The 22,035-nt window shown below is 43.9% G+C and overlaps 1 protein-coding gene across 1 annotated transcript in view; it reads right to left on the reverse strand.

Moving 5' to 3' along the window:
- LOC143799763 (fibrinogen alpha chain-like) overlaps positions 1 to 22,026 on the reverse strand; it is a 33,015-nt gene extending 10,989 nt beyond the window's left edge. The window contains exons 1-2 of the mRNA XM_077281162.1: positions 22,003 to 22,026; positions 21,538 to 21,721 (exon numbers count right to left, since the gene is read on the reverse strand). Coding sequence (XP_077137277.1) covers positions 21,538 to 21,721; positions 22,003 to 22,026 — 208 coding nt within the window. The remainder of the gene's footprint in view (positions 1 to 21,537; positions 21,722 to 22,002) is intronic.
- Between the last annotated feature and the right edge of the window lie 9 nt (positions 22,027 to 22,035).

A 22,035-nucleotide genomic window follows, 5' to 3' on the forward strand; every position in this document is an offset into this window, starting at 1 on the left:
GTTTTGAACTGTGATTATTTTTATGCTGTAATGTCTATTGTCTGTACAAATCCCCTCTATAATTGTAAAGCGCTGCGGAATATGTTGGCGCTATATAAATAAAATTATTATTATTATTATTAATGGTCTATATCATGGCTGTCCCCTCTCCACTGTTTCCCCTCATGCTTGCTATATCTCCACAATCTCCGCCTGTTTTGCTACCCCCTCTCCATACTGTGCTCCCATTTCATGCTGCCCATCTCCATATCCATACAGTTCCCCAATTTTACACTGTGCCCTCACACTACCCCGCAATGCTGACCTCTTCAAACTGTGCTTCCTCCGCACATTGCCCCCATACCGACCCCTCCAAACTTCAACCCCTTCTCACTTCTCCAATGTTGCACTTTCCAATCAGTACTTCCCCCACACACTGCTCCCAAACTTCCCTCTCCAGACTGTGCCTTCTCCTCCCATTGCCGTTCCATGCTGCACTCTTGAACCCGTGCCCCTCCTCACACTGTCCCCAATTCTGCTCTCTCTGCATTGTGCCCTATCCTAACACTGCCACTTCCACATCGTGCCCCTCCTCATATTGCCCCATGCTGCCCTCTCCAGACTGTGCTCACTCCTCACTCTGACACCTGATGCTGCACTCTCCAATCTGTGTTCCTCTTCAGACTGCTCTAATTCTGCCCTCTCCATGCTGTGTACCCTCTCCACACTGCCCTCTACAAACTGTGCCTTCTCCTCACGCTGCCACCTACACACTGTGATCCCTTCTCACACTTCCCCCCCCCCTCCTGCCCTCTCCAAACTGTGCCTCCTGCTAACACTGATTATCATATTTACCCACTCAGACTTTGCTTCTTCCTCACACTGCTTCCCTATGCTGCCCTCTCCAAACTGTGTCCCCATCTCACGGGGCCCTCCAAGCTTTCCTCTCCAGACTATTTCCCCTCCTCACACTGCCCACTATTCTGCCCTCTACACATGGTGCTCCTCCTCACACTGTCCACCATTCTGCTCTCTCTGCATGGTGCCCTCTCCTCACCCTGCCTCCTCATGCTGTGCTCTACAACATTCGTCCTCCCACTGTTTCCACCACACTGTGCCCCTCTTCACACTGCACCATCCTGCCCACTCCAAACTGTGCCCCCTGCTCATACTGCCCCCAAGTGCCATCCTCACTGTTTTCCACCCTCTTCATACTGTACCCTCCATACTGTGCCCTCACATTCCCTATCTCTATATACGCCCCTCCCACAGATTACAATACAAGTTACTTTAGCCTTCAGCTCCATTATGGAGTGCTTACCTGCTCTACCATCTTCGCTACCTTTGGGGCATTTCTGTGATATCAGTAGGCTGATGAAGTGACTTTATCACATAGCTACACGTCGGGGCAGAGAGCTGATTACACCTCTTCCATCCCTGTTTGAAACACACAGATCAATTGTATTCATATCTTAGGGTGCTTTCAAATTGCGTTTTGGCATGTTCAGTGACCCCATCGGGGCCTACATCCCAATTCCCCACAAAACTGGATTTGGAAGTATGCACTGATGGGGCCACAGGCTATAATGGTGGCGACAGAATGAAAGTGCGCTCTGACGTGCATCATTTTTGGGAGTATACCAACAGTCTACTATGTTTGAGTGTCTACATGCAGTAGACGTACATGCCAGAAAATGATGCATGTTAGCTCTGTTGGCATCATTTTAGTCTATGCAGTTTGCAAAGGGGTTCAGACGTATGTCCCGATGGGGATACTGAACAGGTGCCTAAACGCAATGTGAAATCACCCCCAAAAGAAGTGAATACAATTGAATACAGGGACAGAACACCAGCTTGAGAGAGTTGTGAGCTGCGATTCATTAACACTGGTTACCTGTATGCCTGCACCTTGATGGTCATTGTATTGGAACCCTGCCAGTTCAACTTTTCTCAAATTGTGCTTCCTGTAGGGGGGTAGGAGAAAGCACTCTAGGCGGATCCCTATCCTTGCCTACCCATCATCCAGACTCTATGGCTATGTACATGTGTACATTTCCTGAAATCACAGAAAGTGTGAGTCTATGAAAGCCCATATGGCCAATGTGAAAATTGCAAGATTTCTATTTTTTCTTTTTCTTGTAGATTGTGATATGTACAAAAACCATTGCGAAAAGTGTCTTAAAAATACATTTAACATGAAAAAAAAGATTTTAATAATAGGTAATTTTTTGATGATAGCTTCACTTTAAAGATGTTGTCAATAAATATTGATCACCTTTCTACAGAATGGGTGGTAGGTGTATGATTGCCGAGTCCCTTACTGATCCAGTGAATCAGGTGCCTAAAGTTCTGTATACAGTATGAATAAAGCATTCTTCAGTAGGTGTGACCACTGCTATATTAAAAGCTATGAATTGCTTCAACAAGAATTATTTTCAGTTGTTAATTTGATTCATAAATGCAAAGTAAAGAAACTTTCTAAATAGTGTTCGATGACAATTATGTCATTTTACTGCAGATGAAGTATCTGTCAGTTTATTATGTGAGTGCTTCGCAGAAATGTTAAAAAATCCATCAGAGCTGCTCCTGGCATCTCTCATGACAACCCCACCCTTCTCTCAGTGTTAGAGATAGCAGGAGCGAGGTAGAGAGGGTTGTATACAAATCTGGACTGGAAAGGGGATTGAGTATCTCTCACAGCAGAGAAAACAGGCCATAGATATGGAGAAAAACGCATTGAGAGGAACATTCAGTATTTGAGCAATGCTGATACATGAAAGCAGATACAGATAGCAGTATAATGAATACACACAGATGTCACATCCAACCTCCCAAAAGAAAAAAAATCTGAAACTTGGGCTGTAAATTTTCAGGGGGTCTGACAATGATTAAGAAATGAAGATGGCTGTCTAAAACATAGCACAATGTTATTAACTAAAGGTGACCACTAACATGTACACATTATTTTTTCCATGTCAAAAGTGTTCATAGCTTTCAAAGGTGTTGTCCACCCCTGAGGAAATTTCCTGCAAGGCTTGCCGAATCCTAGCAGTGTGCAATGTACAGACCACTAGGACCCGTTTCTGTGGTCATCAGAAGACCACAAGTATGTGATTTGCATTGTTGTATCTATGTGCCCACTAGAGACTAGGCCCCTTTTTAATAGAATCTATTGAGAGAAGCAGCAGAAACTCTACTTGGCCTGTGACCTCAAGTATGCAAATCACGTATTTGCAGTCATGTGATGGTCACTTGTGTATAAGTTATAAGCTGCAGGGCTTGACAAAAATTTTCTCAGGGGTGAACAGCCCCTTTACCTGATAATAACGTCAGTTAATGTTTCAGTGGTAACTAGTGATGAGTGAGTATACTCGTCACTCGGGTGGTCTCCGAGTATTTTGGCATGCTCTGAGATTTAGTTTTCATCGCCTCAGCTGCATGATTTACGACTGCTGACGAGAGATGGCATACACCCATGAGTAGGGTTGAGCGAAACGGGTCGATCATTTTCAAAAGTCGCCGACTTTTGGCTAAGTCGGCGTCTCATGAAACCCGATCCGACCCCTGTGCTTGTCGGCCATGCGGTACGCGACTTTCGCGCCAAAGTCGCGTTTCAATGACGCGAAAAGCGCCATTTCTCAGCCAATGAAGGTGAACGCAGAGTGTGGGCAGCGTGATGACATAGATCCTGGTCCCCACCATCTTAGAGAAGGGCATTGCAGTGATTGGCTTGCTGTCTGCGGCGTCACAGGGGCTATAAAGGGGCGTTCCCGCCGACCGCCATCTTACTGCTGCTGATCTGAGCTTAGGGACAGGTTGCTGCCGCTTCATCAGAAGCAGGGAGAGCGTTAGGCAGGGTCCACTAACCACCAAACCGCTTGTGCTGCAGCGATTTCCACTGTCCAACACCACCTTCGGTGTGCAGGGACTGTGGAAGCTATTTTTTTTTTTTTTTCCCCTCAGCGCTGTAGCTCATTGGGCTGCCCTAGAAGGCTCCGTGATAGCTGTATTGCTGTGTGTACGCCACTGTGGAAACCAACTGCTTTTTTCAAAGCACATATCCTCTTGTTCCTTCCTTTCTGCACAGCTATCTTTTCTGTTTTTCCACACTTTTTATTTAATTTGTGCATCAGTCCACTCCTATTGCTGCCTGCCATACCTGGCTTACATTACTGCAGGGAGATAGTAATTGTAGGACAGTTTTTTTTTTTTTTTTGTTTTTTTTTTTTGTGGGAGATTAAGATTGGCATTTCTGCTACAGTGCCATCCCTGTGTGTGCCATCTCTCACTGAGTGGGCCATAGAAAGCCTATTTATTTTTTCCGTGATTTGTGTTCTAAAATCTACCTCAACACAAAAACAGTACATCAATCAGTGGGAGAAAAATATTGGCCTCAGTCAGGGCTTGTGTGCCACTGCTGTGTGTGCTATCTCTCATTCAGTGGGCTATAGCAAGCCTATTTTTTTTTTTTTTTTTAATATTATTTGGTTTCTAATTCTCCCTGAAAAAAAAAAAAAAAACCTAAAAAAACAGTGGGAGAATAATATTGCCCTTTCAGCTTGTGTGCCAGTCTTGACTCCTGGGTGTGCCACCTCTCTCCCTCTCATTCAGTGGGCCATAGAAAGCCTATTTATTTTTTTTTTTAAATATTATTGGGTTTCTAAAGTCTCCCTGAAAAAACAAAAAATACATAAAAAAACAGTGGGAGAGTAATATTGCCCTTTCAGCTTGTGTGCCAGTCTTGACTCCTGGGTGTGCCACCTCTCTCCCTTTCATTCAGTGGGCCATAGAAAGCCTATTTATTTTTTCCGTGATTTGTGTTCTAAAATCTACCTCAACACAAAAACACTACATCAATCAGTGGGAGAAAAATATTGGCCTCAGTCAGGGCTTGTGTGCCACTGCTGTGTGTGCTATCTCTCATTCAGTGGGCTATAGCAAGCCTATTTTTTTTTTTTTTTTTTTTTTTAATATTATTTGGTTTCTAAAGTCTCCCTGAAAAAAAAAAAAAAACATAAAAAAACAGTGGGAGAGTAATATTGCCCTTTCAGCTTGTGTGCCAGTCTTGACTCCTGGGTGTGCCACCTCTCTCCCTTTCATTCAGTGGGCCATAGAAAGCCTATTTATTTTTTGGTTTTTTTAATATTATTTGGTTTCTAAAGTCTCCCTGAAAATAAAAAAAAAAAATACATAAAAAAACAGTGGGAGAGTAATATTGCCATTTCAGCTTGTGTGCCAGTCTTGACTCCTGGGTGTGCCACCTCTCTCCCTCTCATTCAGTGGGCCATAGAAAGCCTTGTTTTTTTGTTTTTTTTTTAATATTATTTGGTTTCTAAAGTCTCCCTGAAAATAAAAAAAAAAAACATAAAAAAACAGTGGGAGAGTAATATTGCCATTTCAGCTTGTGTGCCAGTCTTGACTCCTGGGTGTGCCACCTCTCTCTCTAATTGTGGGCCATAGAAAGCCTATTTATTTTTTGGTTTTTTTAATATTATTTGGTTTCTAAAGTCTCCCTGAAAATAAAAAAAAAAAATACATAAAAAAACAGTGGGAGAGTAATATTGCCCTTTCAGCTTGTGTGCCAGTCTTGACTCCTGGGTGTGCCACCTCTCTCCCTTTCATTCAGTGGGCCATAGAAAGCCTATTTATTTTTTGGTTTTTTTAATATTATTTGGTTTCTAAAGTCTCCCTGAAAATAAAAAAAAAAAATACATAAAAAAACAGTGGGAGAGTAATATTGCCATTTCAGCTTGTGTGCCAGTCTTGACTCCTGGGTGTGCCACCTCTCTCCCTCTCATTCAGTGGGCCATAGAAAGCCTTGTTTTTTTGTTTTTTTTTTAATATTATTTGGTTTCTAAAGTCTCCCTGAAAATAAAAAAAAAAAACATAAAAAAACAGTGGGAGAGTAATATTGCCATTTCAGCTTGTGTGCCAGTCTTGACTCCTGGGTGTGCCACCTCTCTCTCTAATTGTGGGCCATAGAAAGCCTATTTATTTTTTGGTTTTTTTAATATTATTTGGTTTCTAAAGTCTCCCTGAAAATAAAAAAAAAAAATACATAAAAAAACAGTGGGAGAGTAATATTGCCCTTTCAGCTTGTGTGCCAGTCTTGACTCCTGGGTGTGCCACCTCTCTCCCTTTCATTCAGTGGGCCATAGAAAGCCTATTTATTTTTTGGTTTTTTTAATATTATTTGGTTTCTAAAGTCTCCCTGAAAATAAAAAAAAAAAATACATAAAAAAACAGTGGGAGAGTAATATTGCCCTTTCAGCTTGTGTGCCAGTCTTGACTCCTGGGTGTGCCACCTCTCTCCCTTTCATTCAGTGGGCCATAGAAAGCCTATTTATTTTTTGGTTTTTTTAATATTATTTGGTTTCTAAAGTCTCCCTGAAAATAAAAAAAAAAAATACATAAAAAAACAGTGGGAGAGTAATATTGCCATTTCAGCTTGTGTGCCAGTCTTGACTCCTGGGTGTGCCACCTCTCTCCCTCTCATTCAGTGGGCCATAGAAAGCCTTGTTTTTTTGTTTTTTTTTTAATATTATTTGGTTTCTAAAGTCTCCCTGAAAATAAAAAAAAAAAACATAAAAAAACAGTGGGAGAGTAATATTGCCATTTCAGCTTGTGTGCCAGTCTTGACTCCTGGGTGTGCCACCTCTCTCTCTAATTGTGGGCCATAGAAAGCCTATTTATTTTTTGTTTTTTTTAATATTATTTGGTTTCTAAAGTCTCCCTGAAAATAAAAAAAAAAAATACATAAAAAAACAGTGGGAGAGTAATATTGCCCTTTCAGCTTGTGTGCCAGTCTTGACTCCTGGGTGTGCCACCTCTCTCCCTTTCATTCAGTGGGCCATAGAAAGCCTATTTATTTTTTGGTTTTTTTAATATTATTTGGTTTCTAAAGTCTCCCTGAAAATAAAAAAAAAAAATACATAAAAAAACAGTGGGAGAGTAATATTGCCATTTCAGCTTGTGTGCCAGTCTTGACTCCTGGGTGTGCCACCTCTGTCCCTCTCATTCAGTGGGCCATAGAAAGCCTTGTTTTTTTTTTTTTTTTTTAAATATTATTTGGTTTCTAAAGTCTCCCTGAAAATAAAAAAAAAATACATAAAAAAACAGTGGGAGAGTAATATTGCCATTTCAGCTTGTGTGCCAGTCTTGACTCCTGGGTGTGCCACCTCTCTCTCTAATTGTGGGCCATAGAAAGCCTTTTTATTTTTTTCCTTCATTTGTGTTTTAAAATCAACCTCAACACAAAAACACTACATCAATCAGTGGGAGAAAAATATTGGCCTCAGTCAGGGCTTGTGTGCCACTCCTGTGCGTGCCATCTCTCATTCAGTGGGCCATAGAAAGCCTTGTTTTTTTGTTTTTTTTTTAAATATTATTTGGTTTCTAAAGTCTCACAGAGAAAAAAAAAAAAATAAATTAGGTGGGAGATTAATATTGACATTAGTGCTTGAGTGACAGTCCTGCGTGTGTGTCATCTCTGTGATTTGGTGTCACAGAAAACAGAGTGTGTAACATTGTGCCTGATTTTCCTTGTGGTCTCACCAACCTGTTAAGGGATATTGAAATCATACTGAAGTTATAGCTCACCGTGTAAGTTGTTTGACAGCAACAAATAAAGTTAGTTTGGTTACGATTTTTAAACAATGAGGAAGTCTGGTGCAAGAGGTCGTCGTGGGCGTTCATTGTCAGCTGGTAATGATGGTAGTGGTAGTGGAGCATCAGGTGGTCGTGGGGATAAAAATATTCCACCTAAGTCTGGAGCTGTGGAGCCAGTTTCGTCGTCAGGCTACACAAGGCCTCGAACGCTCTCTTTTCTGGGAGTAGGAAAACCGCTTTTAAAGGCTGAGCAGCAACAGCAAGTTTTGGCTTACATTGCAGACTCAGCCTCTAGCTCTTTTGCCTCCTCTTCCGAAACTGGTAAATGTAAAAGCAGCGCGTCGCTTGTGGATGTTCACGGTCAGGGACAAGTCGCTTCCTTGTCCTCCTCAGCAAAAACTACAACAAGAGAGAAGGATGCAGCAGGCGACACAACGGGTCACTCCATGGAGCTCTTTACACATACCGTCCCTGGCTTAGAAAGTGAAACATTTAACAGGCCATGCCCATTACAAGTAGATTCTGACATGGAGTGCACTGATGCACAGCCACAGCCAGAGTACTATGCTGCTCCTTTGACTCAGACCACCACATTGCCCTCTCAGGGTACAGATCCACAATCAGACCCTGATGAGACTATGTTGCCCCGCCACGAACGCTATACCACCGACCGACACAGTGACACAGACGAAGTTGCACACGAGCTCGAAGAGGAGGTAATAGATGACCCAGTTATTGACCCCGATTGGCAGCCATTGGGGGAACAGGGTGCAGGCGGCAGTAGTTCAGAAGCGGAGGTGGAGGAGGGGCCGCAGCAGGCATCAACATCGCAACAGGTTCCATCTGCCGGGCCCGTATCTGGCCCAAAACGCGTGTCAAAGCCAAAACCTGTTGGAGGACAGCGTGGCCATCCGGTTAAAGCTCAGTCTGCAATCCCTGAAAAGGGATCCGAGTCTAGGAAGAGTGCAGTCTGGCATTTTTTTAAACAACATCCAACTGATCAGCGCAAAGTCATCTGTCAAAAATGTTCAACTAGCTTAAGCAGAGGTCAGAATCTGAAAAGTCTAAATACTAGTTGCATGCATAGACACTTAACCACCATGCATTTTCAAGCCTGGACTAACTACCAAACGTCCCTTAAGGTTGTAGCACCCTCGGCCAATGAAGCTAGTCAGCAACGCAACATCCCTTCCGTCACTGTAAGGCCACCATTTTCCGCACCACCGGCAGTATCTGTGCAGGTTTCTTTGCCAGCCAAAAGCAGTCAGGGTCAGGGAATCACCAGTTTAGTAGGAGGAAATATTGCATCTAGGGCACCGGCGGAAACAATACCGTCTCCAACCGTCTCTCAGTCTGCCATGTACACCGGCACACCCGAAAGTTCCACGATCTCCTGCTCTCCAGTCCAGCTCACCCTACATGAGACTCTGGTTAGAAAAAGGAAGTACTTATCCTCGCATCCGCGTACACAGGGTTTTAACGCCCACATAGCTAGACTAATCTCGTTAGAGATGATGCCCTACCGTTTAGTTGAAAGCGAAGCTTTTAAAGCCCTGATGGAGTACGCTGAACCACGATACGAGCTACCTAGTCGACACTTTTTTTCCAGAAAAGCCATCCCAGCCCTGCACCAGCATGTTAAACAGCGCATCGTCCATGCACTTAGGCAATCTGTGAGTACAAAGGTGCACCTGACTACAGATGCATGGACCAGTAGGCATGGCCAGGGACGTTATGTGTCCATCACGGCACACTGGGTGAATGTGGTGGATGCAGGGTCCACAGGCGACATCAATTTAGGGACAGTTGTGCCTAGCCCACGGTCTAGGAAACAGTTGGCTGTAGGCGTTCGCACCCCCTCCTCCTCCTCCTCGTCCTCCTGCAGAAGCTACAGCTCTTCCACAGAACGCAGTCGGCCAACCACTCCATCGGCAGATGACACTGTTGCACACCAGTTGTCCCATTATGGGCCAGCTACTGCCAAGCGTCAGCAGGCTGTATTGGCTATGAAGTGTTTGGGCGACAACAGACACACCGCGGAAGTTCTGTCCGAGTTCTTGCAACAAGAAACGCAGTCGTGGCTGGGCACAGTAGATCTTGAGGCAGGCAAGGTAGTGAGTGATAACGGAAGGAATTTCATGGCTGCCATCTCCCTTTCCCAACTGAAACACATTCCTTGCCTGGCTCACACCTTAAACCTGGTGGTGCAGTGCTTATTGAAAACTTATCCTGGGTTCTCCGACCTGCTCCTCAAAGTGCGTGCACTTTGCTCACATATCCGACGTTCGCCTGTACACGCCAGCCGTATGCAGACCTATCAGCGGTCTTTGAACCTTCCCCAGCATCGCCTAATCATAGACGTTGCAACAAGGTGGAACTCAACACTGCACATGCTTCAGAGACTGTGCGAACAGAGGCGTGCTGTTATTTATTTGTGGGAGGATACACGGGCAGGCAGTAGGATGGCAGACATGGAGTTGTCAGGTGTGCAGTGGTCGAAGATACAAGACATGTGTCAAGTCCTTCAGTGTTTTGAGGAATGCACACGGCTGGTTAGTGCAGACAACGCCGTAATAAGCATGAGCATCCCCCTAATGCGTCTGCTGATGCAAAGTTTGACGCACATAAAGGAGCAGGCGTCTGCACCAGAGGAAGAGGGAAGCCTTGATGACAGTCAGCCATTGTCTGGTCAGGGCAGTGTACAGGACGAGGTAGCGGGCGAAGAGGAGGTGGAGGACGAGGAGGATGATGGGGATGAGTATATTTTTAATGCCGAACCTTTCCCGGGGGCACAGGAAATTGGTTGCGTGTCACGGCCGGGTTCTGGTTTTTTGAGGGACACAAGTGACGTAGATTTGCCTGCAACTGCCCCTCAACCAATCACAACCGGAGATTTGACAACTGGAACTTTGGCCCACATGGCGGATTATGCCTTACGTATCCTAAAAAGGGACACACGCATTACGAAAATGATGAACGATGACGATTACTGGTTGGCCTGCCTCCTTGATCCACGCTATAAAGGCAAATTGCAAAATATTATGCCACATGAGAACTTGGAACTAATATTAGCAACCAAACAATCAACTCTTGTTGACCGTTTGCTTCAGGCATTCCCAGCACACAGCGCACGTGATCGTTCTCACACAAGCTCCAGGGGGCAGCAGACTAGGAGTGTTAGGGGTGCACACATCAGAAGTGGCGTTGGACAGAGGGGTTTTCTGACCAGGTTGTGGAGTGATTTTGCTATGACCGCAGACAGGACAGGTACTGCTGCATCAATTGAAAGTGACAGGAGACAACATTTGTCCAGTATGGTTACTAACTATTTTTCATCCCTTATCGATGTTCTCCCTCAACCGTCATTCCCATTTGATTACTGGGCCTCCAAATTAGACACCTGGCCAGAATTGGCAGAATATGCATTGCAGGAGCTTGCTTGCCCGGCAGCAAGTGTCCTATCAGAAAGAGTATTCAGTGCTGCAGGTTCAATATTAACCGAAAAAAGGACTCGTCTGGCTACCCAAAATGTTGACGATCTAACATTCATTAAAATGAACCACAACTGGATTTCGAAATCTTTTGCCCCACCTTGCCCGGCCGACACCTAGCTTTCCTATGAAAAGCTCTTGCCTGTGAATTACTTTTCTAATGTCTAATTTGCTGCAGCTGATTGTACAGCATACGACATGTTTACACCTCCCTAAATGGCAAAACTCCCCACACGGGGCCGTGGTATCGCGACTTGGCGCAAGCACCCGTGAGACTGCTGTTTGTCTGAAGAGGTGGGTGTGCTCGCTTTTGGTTGACGGCATTGCTACTGGGTCCCTCATAGTACAATGTAGTGTCTCTGGCGGTGGTGGTGCGCACCCAACGTCAGACACACCGTTGTAACATGAGGGGCCCTGGGGCGGTCCCGCCGGCCTCAAGAGAGTTCCCCCCTACCCCAGCTCAAAATGTGCTCTACCACGTGCAAAATTATGTCGCACAGCTCCACCAATCTTTAGTCTATTCGCTGACATCATTCAATGTCTGGCACTGACAATACAAATTTGTAGACATCTATGATGCAACTTAAAGTAGTCTGTGTCTGTGTCCTATATTGGCACCATTAAATAGTTACTGCCAAATTACAATGTCAGAAACTCAGTAGATGAGCCCACCCCTGTACCTAAGTATGCCACCTTTTTTTTTTGTTTTGGTTGTTTTGCGAGACATTAACATCTATTTATATTTTGGGAGTACTGGGACAGACACTCCTTGCACTACTCCTCCACTCACCACCAAGCTGCCTGTGTATCCATGTAACCGCTGTAAAACTGCCATGAGCCTATTGTTTGTTATTTTAGGCCTTTGATAGCCTGTCTGCGGTCCCTACTTTAAATACTCCTCCACTGACCACCAAGCTGCCTGCCCGTGTATCCATGTAACCACTGTGAAACTGCCATGAGCCTATTGTTTGTTATGTTAGGCCTTTGATAGCCTGTCTGCGGTCCCTACTTTAAATACTCCTCCACTGACCAGACCACTGCTGCCCGTGTACCCCTGGAACCAATTATAAAGTGCCTACAGCCAGCCCATTTTCTTATGTTAGGCCTTTGAAGCCTGTCTGCGGTCCCTACTTTAAATACTCCTCCACTGACCAGACCACTGCTGCCCGTGTACCCCTGGAACCAATTATAAAGTGCCTACAGCCAGCCCATTTTCTTATGTTAGGCCTTTGAAGCCTTTCTGCGGTCCCTACTTTAAATACTCCTCCACTCACCACCACCAAGCTGCCTGCCCGTGTATCCATGTAACCGCTGTGAAACTGCCATGAGCCTATTGTTTGTTATTTTAGGCCTTTGATAGCCTGTCTGCGGTCCCTACTTTAAATACTCCTCCACTCACCACCAAGCTGCCTGTGTATCCATGTAACCGCTGTAAAACTGCCATGAGCCTATTGTTTGTTATTTTAGGCCTTTGATAGCCTGTCTGCGGTCCCTACTTTAAATACTCCTCCACTGACCAGACCACTGCTGCCCGTGTACCCCTGGAACCAATTATAAAGTGCCTACAGCCAGCCCATTTTCTTATGTTAGGCCTTTGAAGCCTGTCTGCGGTCCCTACTTTAAATACTCCTCCACTGACCAGACCACTGCTGCCCGTGTACCCCTGGAACCAATTATAAAGTGCCTACAGCCAGCCCATTTTCTTATGTTAGGCCTTTGAAGCCTGTCTGCGGTCCCTACTTTAAATACTCCTCCACTCACCACCACCAAGCTGCCTGCCCGTGTATCCATGTAACCGCTGTGAAACTGCCATGAGCCTATTGTTTGTTATTTTAGGCCTTTGATAGCCTGTCTGCGGTCCCTACTTTAAATACTCCTCCACTCACCACCAAGCTGCCTGCCCGTGTATCCATGTAACCGCTGTAAAACTGCAATGAGCCTATTGTTTGTTATTTTAGGCCTTTGATAGCCTGTCTGCGGCCCCTACTTGCAATACTCCTCCACTGACCACAATGCTGCCTGGAGTGCCTGCCTGTGTATCCATGTAACCGATGTAAAACTGCCATGACTGCCTACTGTTTGTTATTTTAGGCCTTTGATAGCCTGTCTGCAGCCCCTACTTGCAATACTCCTCCACTGACCACACCAATGCTGCCCGTGTACCCCTGGAACCTATTTAAAAGTTCATAGAGCCTAGTTATATATTTTATTTACTATTAATAAGGCCATGATGGACTACGCTGTACCACGCTACAAGCTAACCAGTCGACACTTCTTTTGCGAGAAAAGCCATCCCAACCCTCCACCAGCATGTAGAAGACCGCATTGTCCATGCACTCTGGCAATCTGTGAGTACAAAGGTGCACCTGACAACAGACGCATGGACCTGTAGGCATGGCCACGGAAGATTACGTGTCCATTACGGCGCAATGGGTTAATGTGGTGAATGCATGGTCCACAGGGGACAGCCTACTAAGTCTGTCTGCAGTCCCTAATTCAAATTGTGCTCCACTGTCTAAATCGGAACTTCCACCTTCTGGCTTTCGGCCTATAGTATCAGAAATTAAACTGCATTTGGCCTTCAACTTTGGTTAGGGCCTACTAACGGCTTCTGCCCCTCCCTGGTGTTGCCCTCAACTAAATAAAGCTGAGCTTCAACCTTCTGCTCCAAATTACCATTTTGAAAAATGCAATAGGCTTTTCAGGCCTACTAAAGGAGTCTGTCTGTGTGCCCCTCCCTGGTGTTGTCCTCAACTAAATAAAGCTGAGCTTCAACCTTCCGGCTCTCATTATGTGGTTTTAAAAAAAAAAATGGTGGTTAGGGCCTACTAACGGCTTCTGCCCCTCCCTGGTGTTGTCCTCAACTAAATAAAGCTGAGCTTCAACCTTCCGGCTCTCATTATGTGGTTTTAAAAAAAAAAAAGGTGGTTAGGGCCTACTAACGGCTTCTGCCCCTCCCTGGTGTTGTCCTCAACTAAATAAAGCTGAGCTTCAACCTTCCGGCTCTCATTATGTGGTTTTAAAAAAAAAAAAGGTGGTTAGGGCCTACTAACGGCTTCTGCCCCTCCCTGGTGTTGTCCTCAACTAAATAAAGCTGAGCTTCAACCTTCCGGCTCTCATTATGTGGTTTTAAAAAAAAAAATGGTGGTTAGGGCCTACTAACGGCTTCTGCCCCTCCCTGGTGTTGTCCTCAACTAAATAAAGCTGAGCTTCAACCTTCCGGCTCTCATTATGTGGTTTTAAAAAAAAAAAAGGTGGTTAGGGCCTACTAACGGCTTCTGCCCCTCCCTGGTGTTGTCCTCAACTAAATAAAGCTGAGCTTCAACCTTCCGGCTCTCATTATGTGGTTTTAAAAAAAAAAATGGTGGTTAGGGCCTACTAACGGCTTCTGCCCCTCCCTGGTGTTGTCCTCAACTAAATAAAGCTGAGCTTCAACCTTCCGGCTCTCATTATGTGGTTTTAAAAAAAAAAATGGTGGTTAGGGCCTACTAACGGCTTCTGCCCCTCCCTGGTGTTGTCCTCAACTAAATAAAGCTGAGCTTCAACCTTCCGGCTCTCATTATGTGGTTTTAAAAAAAAAAAAGGTGGTTAGGGCCTACTAACGGCTTCTGCCCCTCCCTGGTGTTGTCCTCAACTAAATAAAGCTGAGCTTCAACCTTCCGGCTCTCATTATGTGGTTTTAAAAAAAAAAAAGGTGGTTAGGGCCTACTAACGGCTTCTGCCCCTCCCTGGTGTTGTCCTCAACTAAATAAAGCTGAGCTTCAACCTTCCGGCTCTCATTATGTGGTTTTAAAAAAAAAAATGGTGGTTAGGGCCTACTAACGGCTTCTGCCCCTCCCTGGTGTTGTCCTCAACTAAATAAAGCTGAGCTTCAACCTTCCGGCTCTCATTATGTGGTTTTAAAAAAAAAAAAGGTGGTTAGGGCCTACTAACGGCTTCTGCCCCTCCCTGGTGTTGTCCTCAACTAAATAAAGCTGAGCTTCAACCTTCCGGCTCTCATTATGTGGTTTTAAAAAAAAAAAGGTGGTTAGGGCCTACTAACGGCTTCTGCCCCTCCCTGGTGTTGTCCTCAACTAAATAAAGCTGAGCTTCAACCTTCCGGCTCTCATTATGTGGTTTTAAAAAAAAAAAATGGTGGTTAGGGCCTACTAACGGCTTCTGCCCCTCCCTGGTGTTGTCCTCAACTAAATAAAGCTGAGCTTCAACCTTCCGGCTCTCATTAAGTGGTTTTAAAAAAAAAATGGTGGTTAGGGCCTACTAACGGCTTCTGCCCCTCCCTGGTGTTGCCCTCAACTAAATAAAGCTGAGCTTCAACCTTCTGCTCCAAATTACCATTTTAAAAAATGCAATAGGCTTTTCCGGCCTACTAAAGGTGTCTGCCCCTCCCTGGTGTTGTCCTCAACTGAACAAAGCTGAGCTTCCACATTCTGGCTTTCGCCCTATACTATCAGATATTAAACTGCATTTGGCCTACTAGTGTGGTTAGGCCCTTGAAACAGTGTCTGCTGCTCTTGGGTTTGCTACTCCACTGAACAAAGCAATGCCGCCTGTTTAGTCCTGTTACCAATTTTGAACTGCATGTAGCCTACTTTATTCTTTGGCCCTATATCTGTTTCCTCCTCATCCTGCCCATTGCCCAGCCACTGCTAAATGAGTCTGCTGGTACATTGACCGAGACCACTACATTCCCCTTGTACTCTACACAGCCAGAATCTGTCCCTGCTGAAAGTAAGGTTCCCCTTCCCGCATGTTATACCACCTTACACAGGGACAAAGAGGAAGGTGCAGATGAAAGTGCAGGTTCCTTCATCAGGTGGGGGGGCATACTCGTTGGCGACGTCACTGGCACAGGGCCCCTCAGAGTACGCAAAAGTGTCGCTGCTGGTGGGAGGCGCCCCCGCCATGCAAACACACCGCCGTACTTTGAGGGGCCCTGTGCCAGTGGCAATGCGAACGAGTGGGCCCCCCCCCTGCTTGCTCAGGATCACAGCACTTGCAACTTTTAAATAATTACCTTTCCCTGCAACACCGCCGTGACGTAGTCCGCATTTCCTGGGCCCACGAAAAACTTGAGCCGGCCCTACTCCCCCCACAACTTTTGCCAAATGACCCCCAATTCCCTATGCCCAACTATTATTATAAAGTTAATTAAGATTGACAAGCTTCAGAAACAAGAATGGATGTTTTTGGCATTAAAATGGGCACTGTAGGTGTTTTCCTGGCCTCCACTCACTGCCGACTATGCTTCCCCATTGACTTGCATTGGGTTTCGTGTTTCGGTCGATCCCCGACTTTTAGCGATAATCGGCCGACTGCACTCGACTCGACTCTGGACAAAATCGGGTTTCCCAAAACCCTACTCGATCTTAAAAAAATGAAAGTCGCTCAACCCTACCCATGAGTACTAAGAGAACTAAGTAATGTAATAGACAAACCACAGGACTGGCTCATAGCAAATGTGGTACCAATATTCAAAAAAGGCTCTAAAAGTGAACCTGGAAATTATAGGCCAGTAAGTCTAACCTCTATTGTTGGTAAAATATTTGAAGGGTTTCTGAGGGATTTTATTCTGGATTATCTCAATGAGAATAGCTGTTTAATTCCATATCAGCATGGGTTTATGAGGAATTGCTCCTGTCAAACCAATCTAATCAGTTTTTATGAAGAGGTAAGCTATAGACTGGACCAAGGTGAGTCATTGGATGTGGTATATCTTGATTTGATTTTAGATTTTTTGATACCCTGCCACACAAGAGGTTGGTACACAAAATGAGAATACTGGTCTGGGAGAAAATGTGTGTAAATGGGTAAGTAACTGGCTTAGTGATAGAAAGCAGAGGGTGGTTATAAATGGTATATTCTCTAACTGGGTCGGTGTTGGGACCTATTCTCTTCAACATTTATTATTAACGATCTGGTACACAGTAAAATATCGATATTTGCAGATGATACAAAACTATATAAAGCAGTCAATACAAGAGAAGATAGTATTCTACTACAGATGGATCTGGATAAGTTAGAAACTTGGGCCGAAAGGTGGCAGATGCGGTTTAACAATGATAAATGTAAGGTTATATACATGGGAAAAAGGAATCAGTATCACCATTACACACTGAATGGGAAACCACGGGGTAAATCTGACATGGAGAAGGACTTGAGGATCCTAGTTACTGATGATAAACTTACATGGAGCAGCCAGTTCCAGGCAACGGCTGCCAAGTCAAACAGGATCATGGGGTGCATTAAAAGAGGTCTGTATACACATGATGAGAGCATTATACTGCCTCTGTACAAATCTCTGGTTAAACCGCACATGGAGAACTGTGTACAGTTTTGAGCACCGGTGCTCAGGAAGGATATAATGGAACTAGAGCGAGTACAAGGGAGGACAAGAAAATTAATAAAGGGGATGGGGGAATAACAATACCCAGAGAGATTAGCAAAATTAGGATTATTTAGTCTAGAAAAAAGATGACTGAGGGGCGATCTAATAACCATGTATGAGTATATAAGGGGATAATACAAATATCTCTCTGAGGATCTGTTTATACCAAGGAGGTGTCGGTCACAAAGAGGGCATTCTTTGCGTCTGGAGGAGAGAAGGTTTTTGCACCGACATAGCAGAGTATTCTTTACTGTTAGGACAGTGAGAATCTGGAGTTCCTTGCCAGAGGAGGTGGTGATGGCGAACACTGTTGAGGGGTTCAAGAGAGGTCTGGATGTCTTCCGGGAGCATAACAATATTGTATCTTACAGTTATTAGGTTCTTTAGAAGGACGTAGATCTGGATATTTATTCTGATGGAATATAGGCTGAACTGGATGGACTAATGTCTTTTTTCGGCCTTGCTAACTATGTTATGTTACTATGTTATGATTTACCCACATGATTGCCTCCTGTCTGCATCATGTTTTGTGTTGGCGTTTAATAGTGGCTGAGTACGTACAATGCATGCACTAAAACCTCCAGTAAAGCAAGAATATCTGTGAAATTATAAGGGCACCGGGAAGAATGAAGAAATCTGTGCAGGGATGGACTAGGACTAAAATTGAACCCTGGCATTTGAAAGCACAAAGGCCCTTGCCAACTCCATCCACTTCCTCAGATTGGGGTCTCTATTACTACCTATATTTCCAATAACACCGCTATATAAGATTTAATAATAATACTAATAATAATGCCATATAACAAGTGATAATAACGCCATGATGGTTTATTAAAGAACCACTGCCATATACAGTATTAAATGTGTGTATATATGCATGCAGTGTAGTGTGAGTGTATTAATATTCTCTCCTTCTTCGGGATCCAGTTCCGTTCTGTTCCGCTTCTCAGTGACGTTACTTCAATTCTGACTAGCCGGCTATCTCTATGAGTGACCCGGAAGTTGTCTTTACAATCTAAGTCTAAGGAGGGTCGGAACGAGGCTCAATTGGCTTACATTGTAAAAGTCACTTCTAGGTCAGGCATAAAGTTAGCCGGCTAGTTGGAATTGCAGTAACATTACTGAGAAGAGAACAGCGCTAGATCCCAGAGAGAGTGGCAGAAGGCGAGTATTTTAATGTACTCACATTACACACCATACACATATTTAATAAAAAAATAAAAATATATAGATGATAGTACTTCTTAACCTAAAACCTCTGTATTAACACTGGTATTGTGACCATATAATGGTAACATCAGCTCCAGATCAGTGCTCTTCAGACATTCTTATGGTTGTGGCAATTTATTTTCAATTTTTCATTTTCATTTGGCCCAGACCACCATGACCTCCGTTACCATCAATAACTCGCCACTGCAAAATAGTACTCTCCTTTTGTCCCCCACACAACATCAGTGCCCTCTCTGTGCCCCTACACTGTAACAATGTTCCATCTGTAATCCCTCAAAGTAATAATGCTCCCCTGTGCCTCCTTACAGTTATAGAGCATCCTATACAAAAATGTCCCCCTGTGCCTCCTTATAATATTAATTTGCCTGCTTATAATAATAATCCCTCTTGACTTCTTATAATAATTACCATGATCCTCCTTGTATTTGAATAATAATACAAACTCCCAGGTGCATAATAATAATGTGCTCTACAGATAATGATTCCCCATTGTATGTCCTTATAAAAATCCGCCCTACCCTGCCTCCTTATAATAAGTCCCTAGCGTTTACATACAGGACCCCTTTGCAGAAGTCCTATCAAGGCAAATAGGCGAAGTCACAGGTCAAACCCCCCAAACGTTTAAGACATTGAGAGGGATAAGTGTTGGCTGGCCTCACACAGTCATTTCTCCCCTACTGAAGCCCCTTAGTGTTCTCGCCCACTATGATATCCCTTCCATGGCCCCATAGAATATGAAAAAATTCCCCCATGCAAAATGATGTTACCATATTCTTACACCTATATAGCATAATGGCCTAACAAACCTCACACAATAAGATGGTCACTCCATCCCCCCTCATGCACATAGTATGTTGATCCCCCCTCGAGCCCTCCACGTAGTATGATGATTCCCCACAGCCTCAGTACAGTATGATGGTCCCCACACACTTTTATGGTCACCACTGCCCCCCATATAGTATGGTGTACAGTCACAATTGATGTGGCTAACAGCCAAATTAGCCCATCTGGAATTTGCCAGAATTCCCAGATGACCTGTCTGGCCCTGAATATGTGTAACACTACAAATCTGCTTTGTGGGTGATATTTGAACACTGGTGTAAGGCACTATGCATCAGACTAAGTTCAGCAATATGCAATATGAAATATCTATAATACATCAGTCACATTGCACTGGCCACTTTATCCAATAAACATTCTGGACATTAACGTGGCTTCACTACATTTTAAACGAGCCTTTTTTGTCCAGGGGGAAGGAGTGTATCAAAATTTAAAAAAAAAGGCTTCACAGAATGAGAAGGCTGTAGCTGTGACATGAGGCCTGAAGCCTAAAGTCCAGTGGGGAACACAGAGGAGAGAAAGCAGGAGTGGCACTCCTCAGGAAGGTAGGAAGGTGAGCAACACAACCCTCTACAACAGAATAGACCTTTGTTCCAGAGAGACTTCCTTTTCTTTATTTAGGTGATTAGCTGGGATTAAAGAAGTCAGACCCCAGCCGATCATAAGGGGTTAGCATCCCAGCAATTTTCCATCTCTTTCTAATTGAACATACAGTAATAATGAATTCTGTCTACATTGTTATAAGACTAAGCAAGAGCAATTACAATCACACTCGGTTGTTGGACGTTATTGGTTAAAGTTAGTGAAAACAACAAAAGTAGGGTAGTTGTTTCAAAATCAGGATGTTATCTATCCTCAGGAACACACAAAGCTAGCCAAATGCTGTACTTGGATGTCTAAGTCAATCTCATAGAGAATGAAAGCGTGACCTGCACTCCGTTCACTAAGGGGAATCTGGAACCCTTGTTCCCATGATATCAGGGGGTCCCAATTGGTGTCCAATTAAAAACGTATGATCTTTCCTGTAGATGGATTATAAGTTTTCATTATGGAACAACCTATTTAAATATGAGGTCAACTATTATATCTGGAATGTTTGGATAATAGAAAGAACCAGTGAATTGGATCCTGTCCAAAGGGCTCAATAATAAAAATTGATTTTCCTCTTGAGTGTAGGCAGCAGCGCCAGTATTATAGTGATATTATGTTGGAAGATGTCTGTGAACTATCCACTCACTAATTAATGAGTCTTTCTCTAGGATTATGCTGTCCCATGTGAAGGCTGCCTAAAGTAACGACAGAGGCACTTGTTCACTAAAGGTGCATTCACACTACATGATAACAGTGGAGGAGTGTTTCTAGGAACTCTTAATTCACAGTAATCTTGCACTCTAATCAGGCTGTTAATCACCCAACAAACAAGCAGAACACGATTTCGTCCGGTAAAATGGTCTTTTAGTTTGACCAAAAGATCATCGTACTCGGCAGCGCATCATCCTGTGTAAACAGAACATGTGCTGCCGAGAACAATGGCAACCTACGTGCAGTGAATGATGTATATGTGATTGTTCTGTGCTAAACTCAAGCATTTTTAGCAGGCTATTTAATGACTGATGATCAACAAATGCCTAGCTGATTGACGGTCGTTTAGTGCCGCCGGTCAGCCATTGTAAATGGACCTTAACTTTGTGTATTGCAGTAGTTGTCATAAAATCTCACTTTTATTAGTTTCAGCAGGAGCCAAACACATAGTCCAGTTAGTCCTGAGCAGCTATCTTCCATCTCTCTTACTGGTGACTGTGTAGGACTGACATCCTCACGTAATGAAGGGGGCTTTTAGCGCTTGGCTCCCATTGTGGCTGATAAAGTATGATTTTAAGACACCCACATCTAATATAGTGAGTGACACAGCGTCGGAGTTAGAGTGTCTGTCACCACTATATAAAGCTGGTGACAGATTCCCTATAATCCCTTTAAATGAAGATAAACCATGAGAGTACTTGCCTTTCTCTGTAAGCGCTTTTCGATCTGCAACTTCATGAATCTGTTTTAATTCTGAGAGTATTTTTATATTGTCAGAGTTACTTGTCACCCAAGATTGTTTTGCAGTATCCACTCGACTGAAAATCTCCTTCTCAATTTTGGTAATCAGACCTTGTACCCTACACCCATTTGGGCACTTGCTGACCTGCCAATAAGGAGAGTTTCAGTCACTTCTCTGGGCTTCGTCATTGTGTTTACCAATCAATGTTAATATTTCTTAGTTTGCTGCCGTCTATGTGAACTTATTCTATTAGATCTCAGATTGGAAAATAGCAGCTCCTACCTGATTGATGAGTTATGCAACATATAAAACAAATAGTGAACTCAGAAGAAACAGAATATAGTAACTGACTACATGACTTTCCCATGTGATATCTATGTGGAATGATTTTTCGACAGATGTATGTCAAGCACATTTGCTTTTACTGGTTTTATGACAAAGGGTATCATTTTGCATAA

Source organism: Ranitomeya variabilis, chromosome 1, assembly GCF_051348905.1.
Source record: "Ranitomeya variabilis isolate aRanVar5 chromosome 1, aRanVar5.hap1, whole genome shotgun sequence".
Taxonomy (NCBI): domain Eukaryota; kingdom Metazoa; phylum Chordata; class Amphibia; order Anura; family Dendrobatidae; genus Ranitomeya; species Ranitomeya variabilis.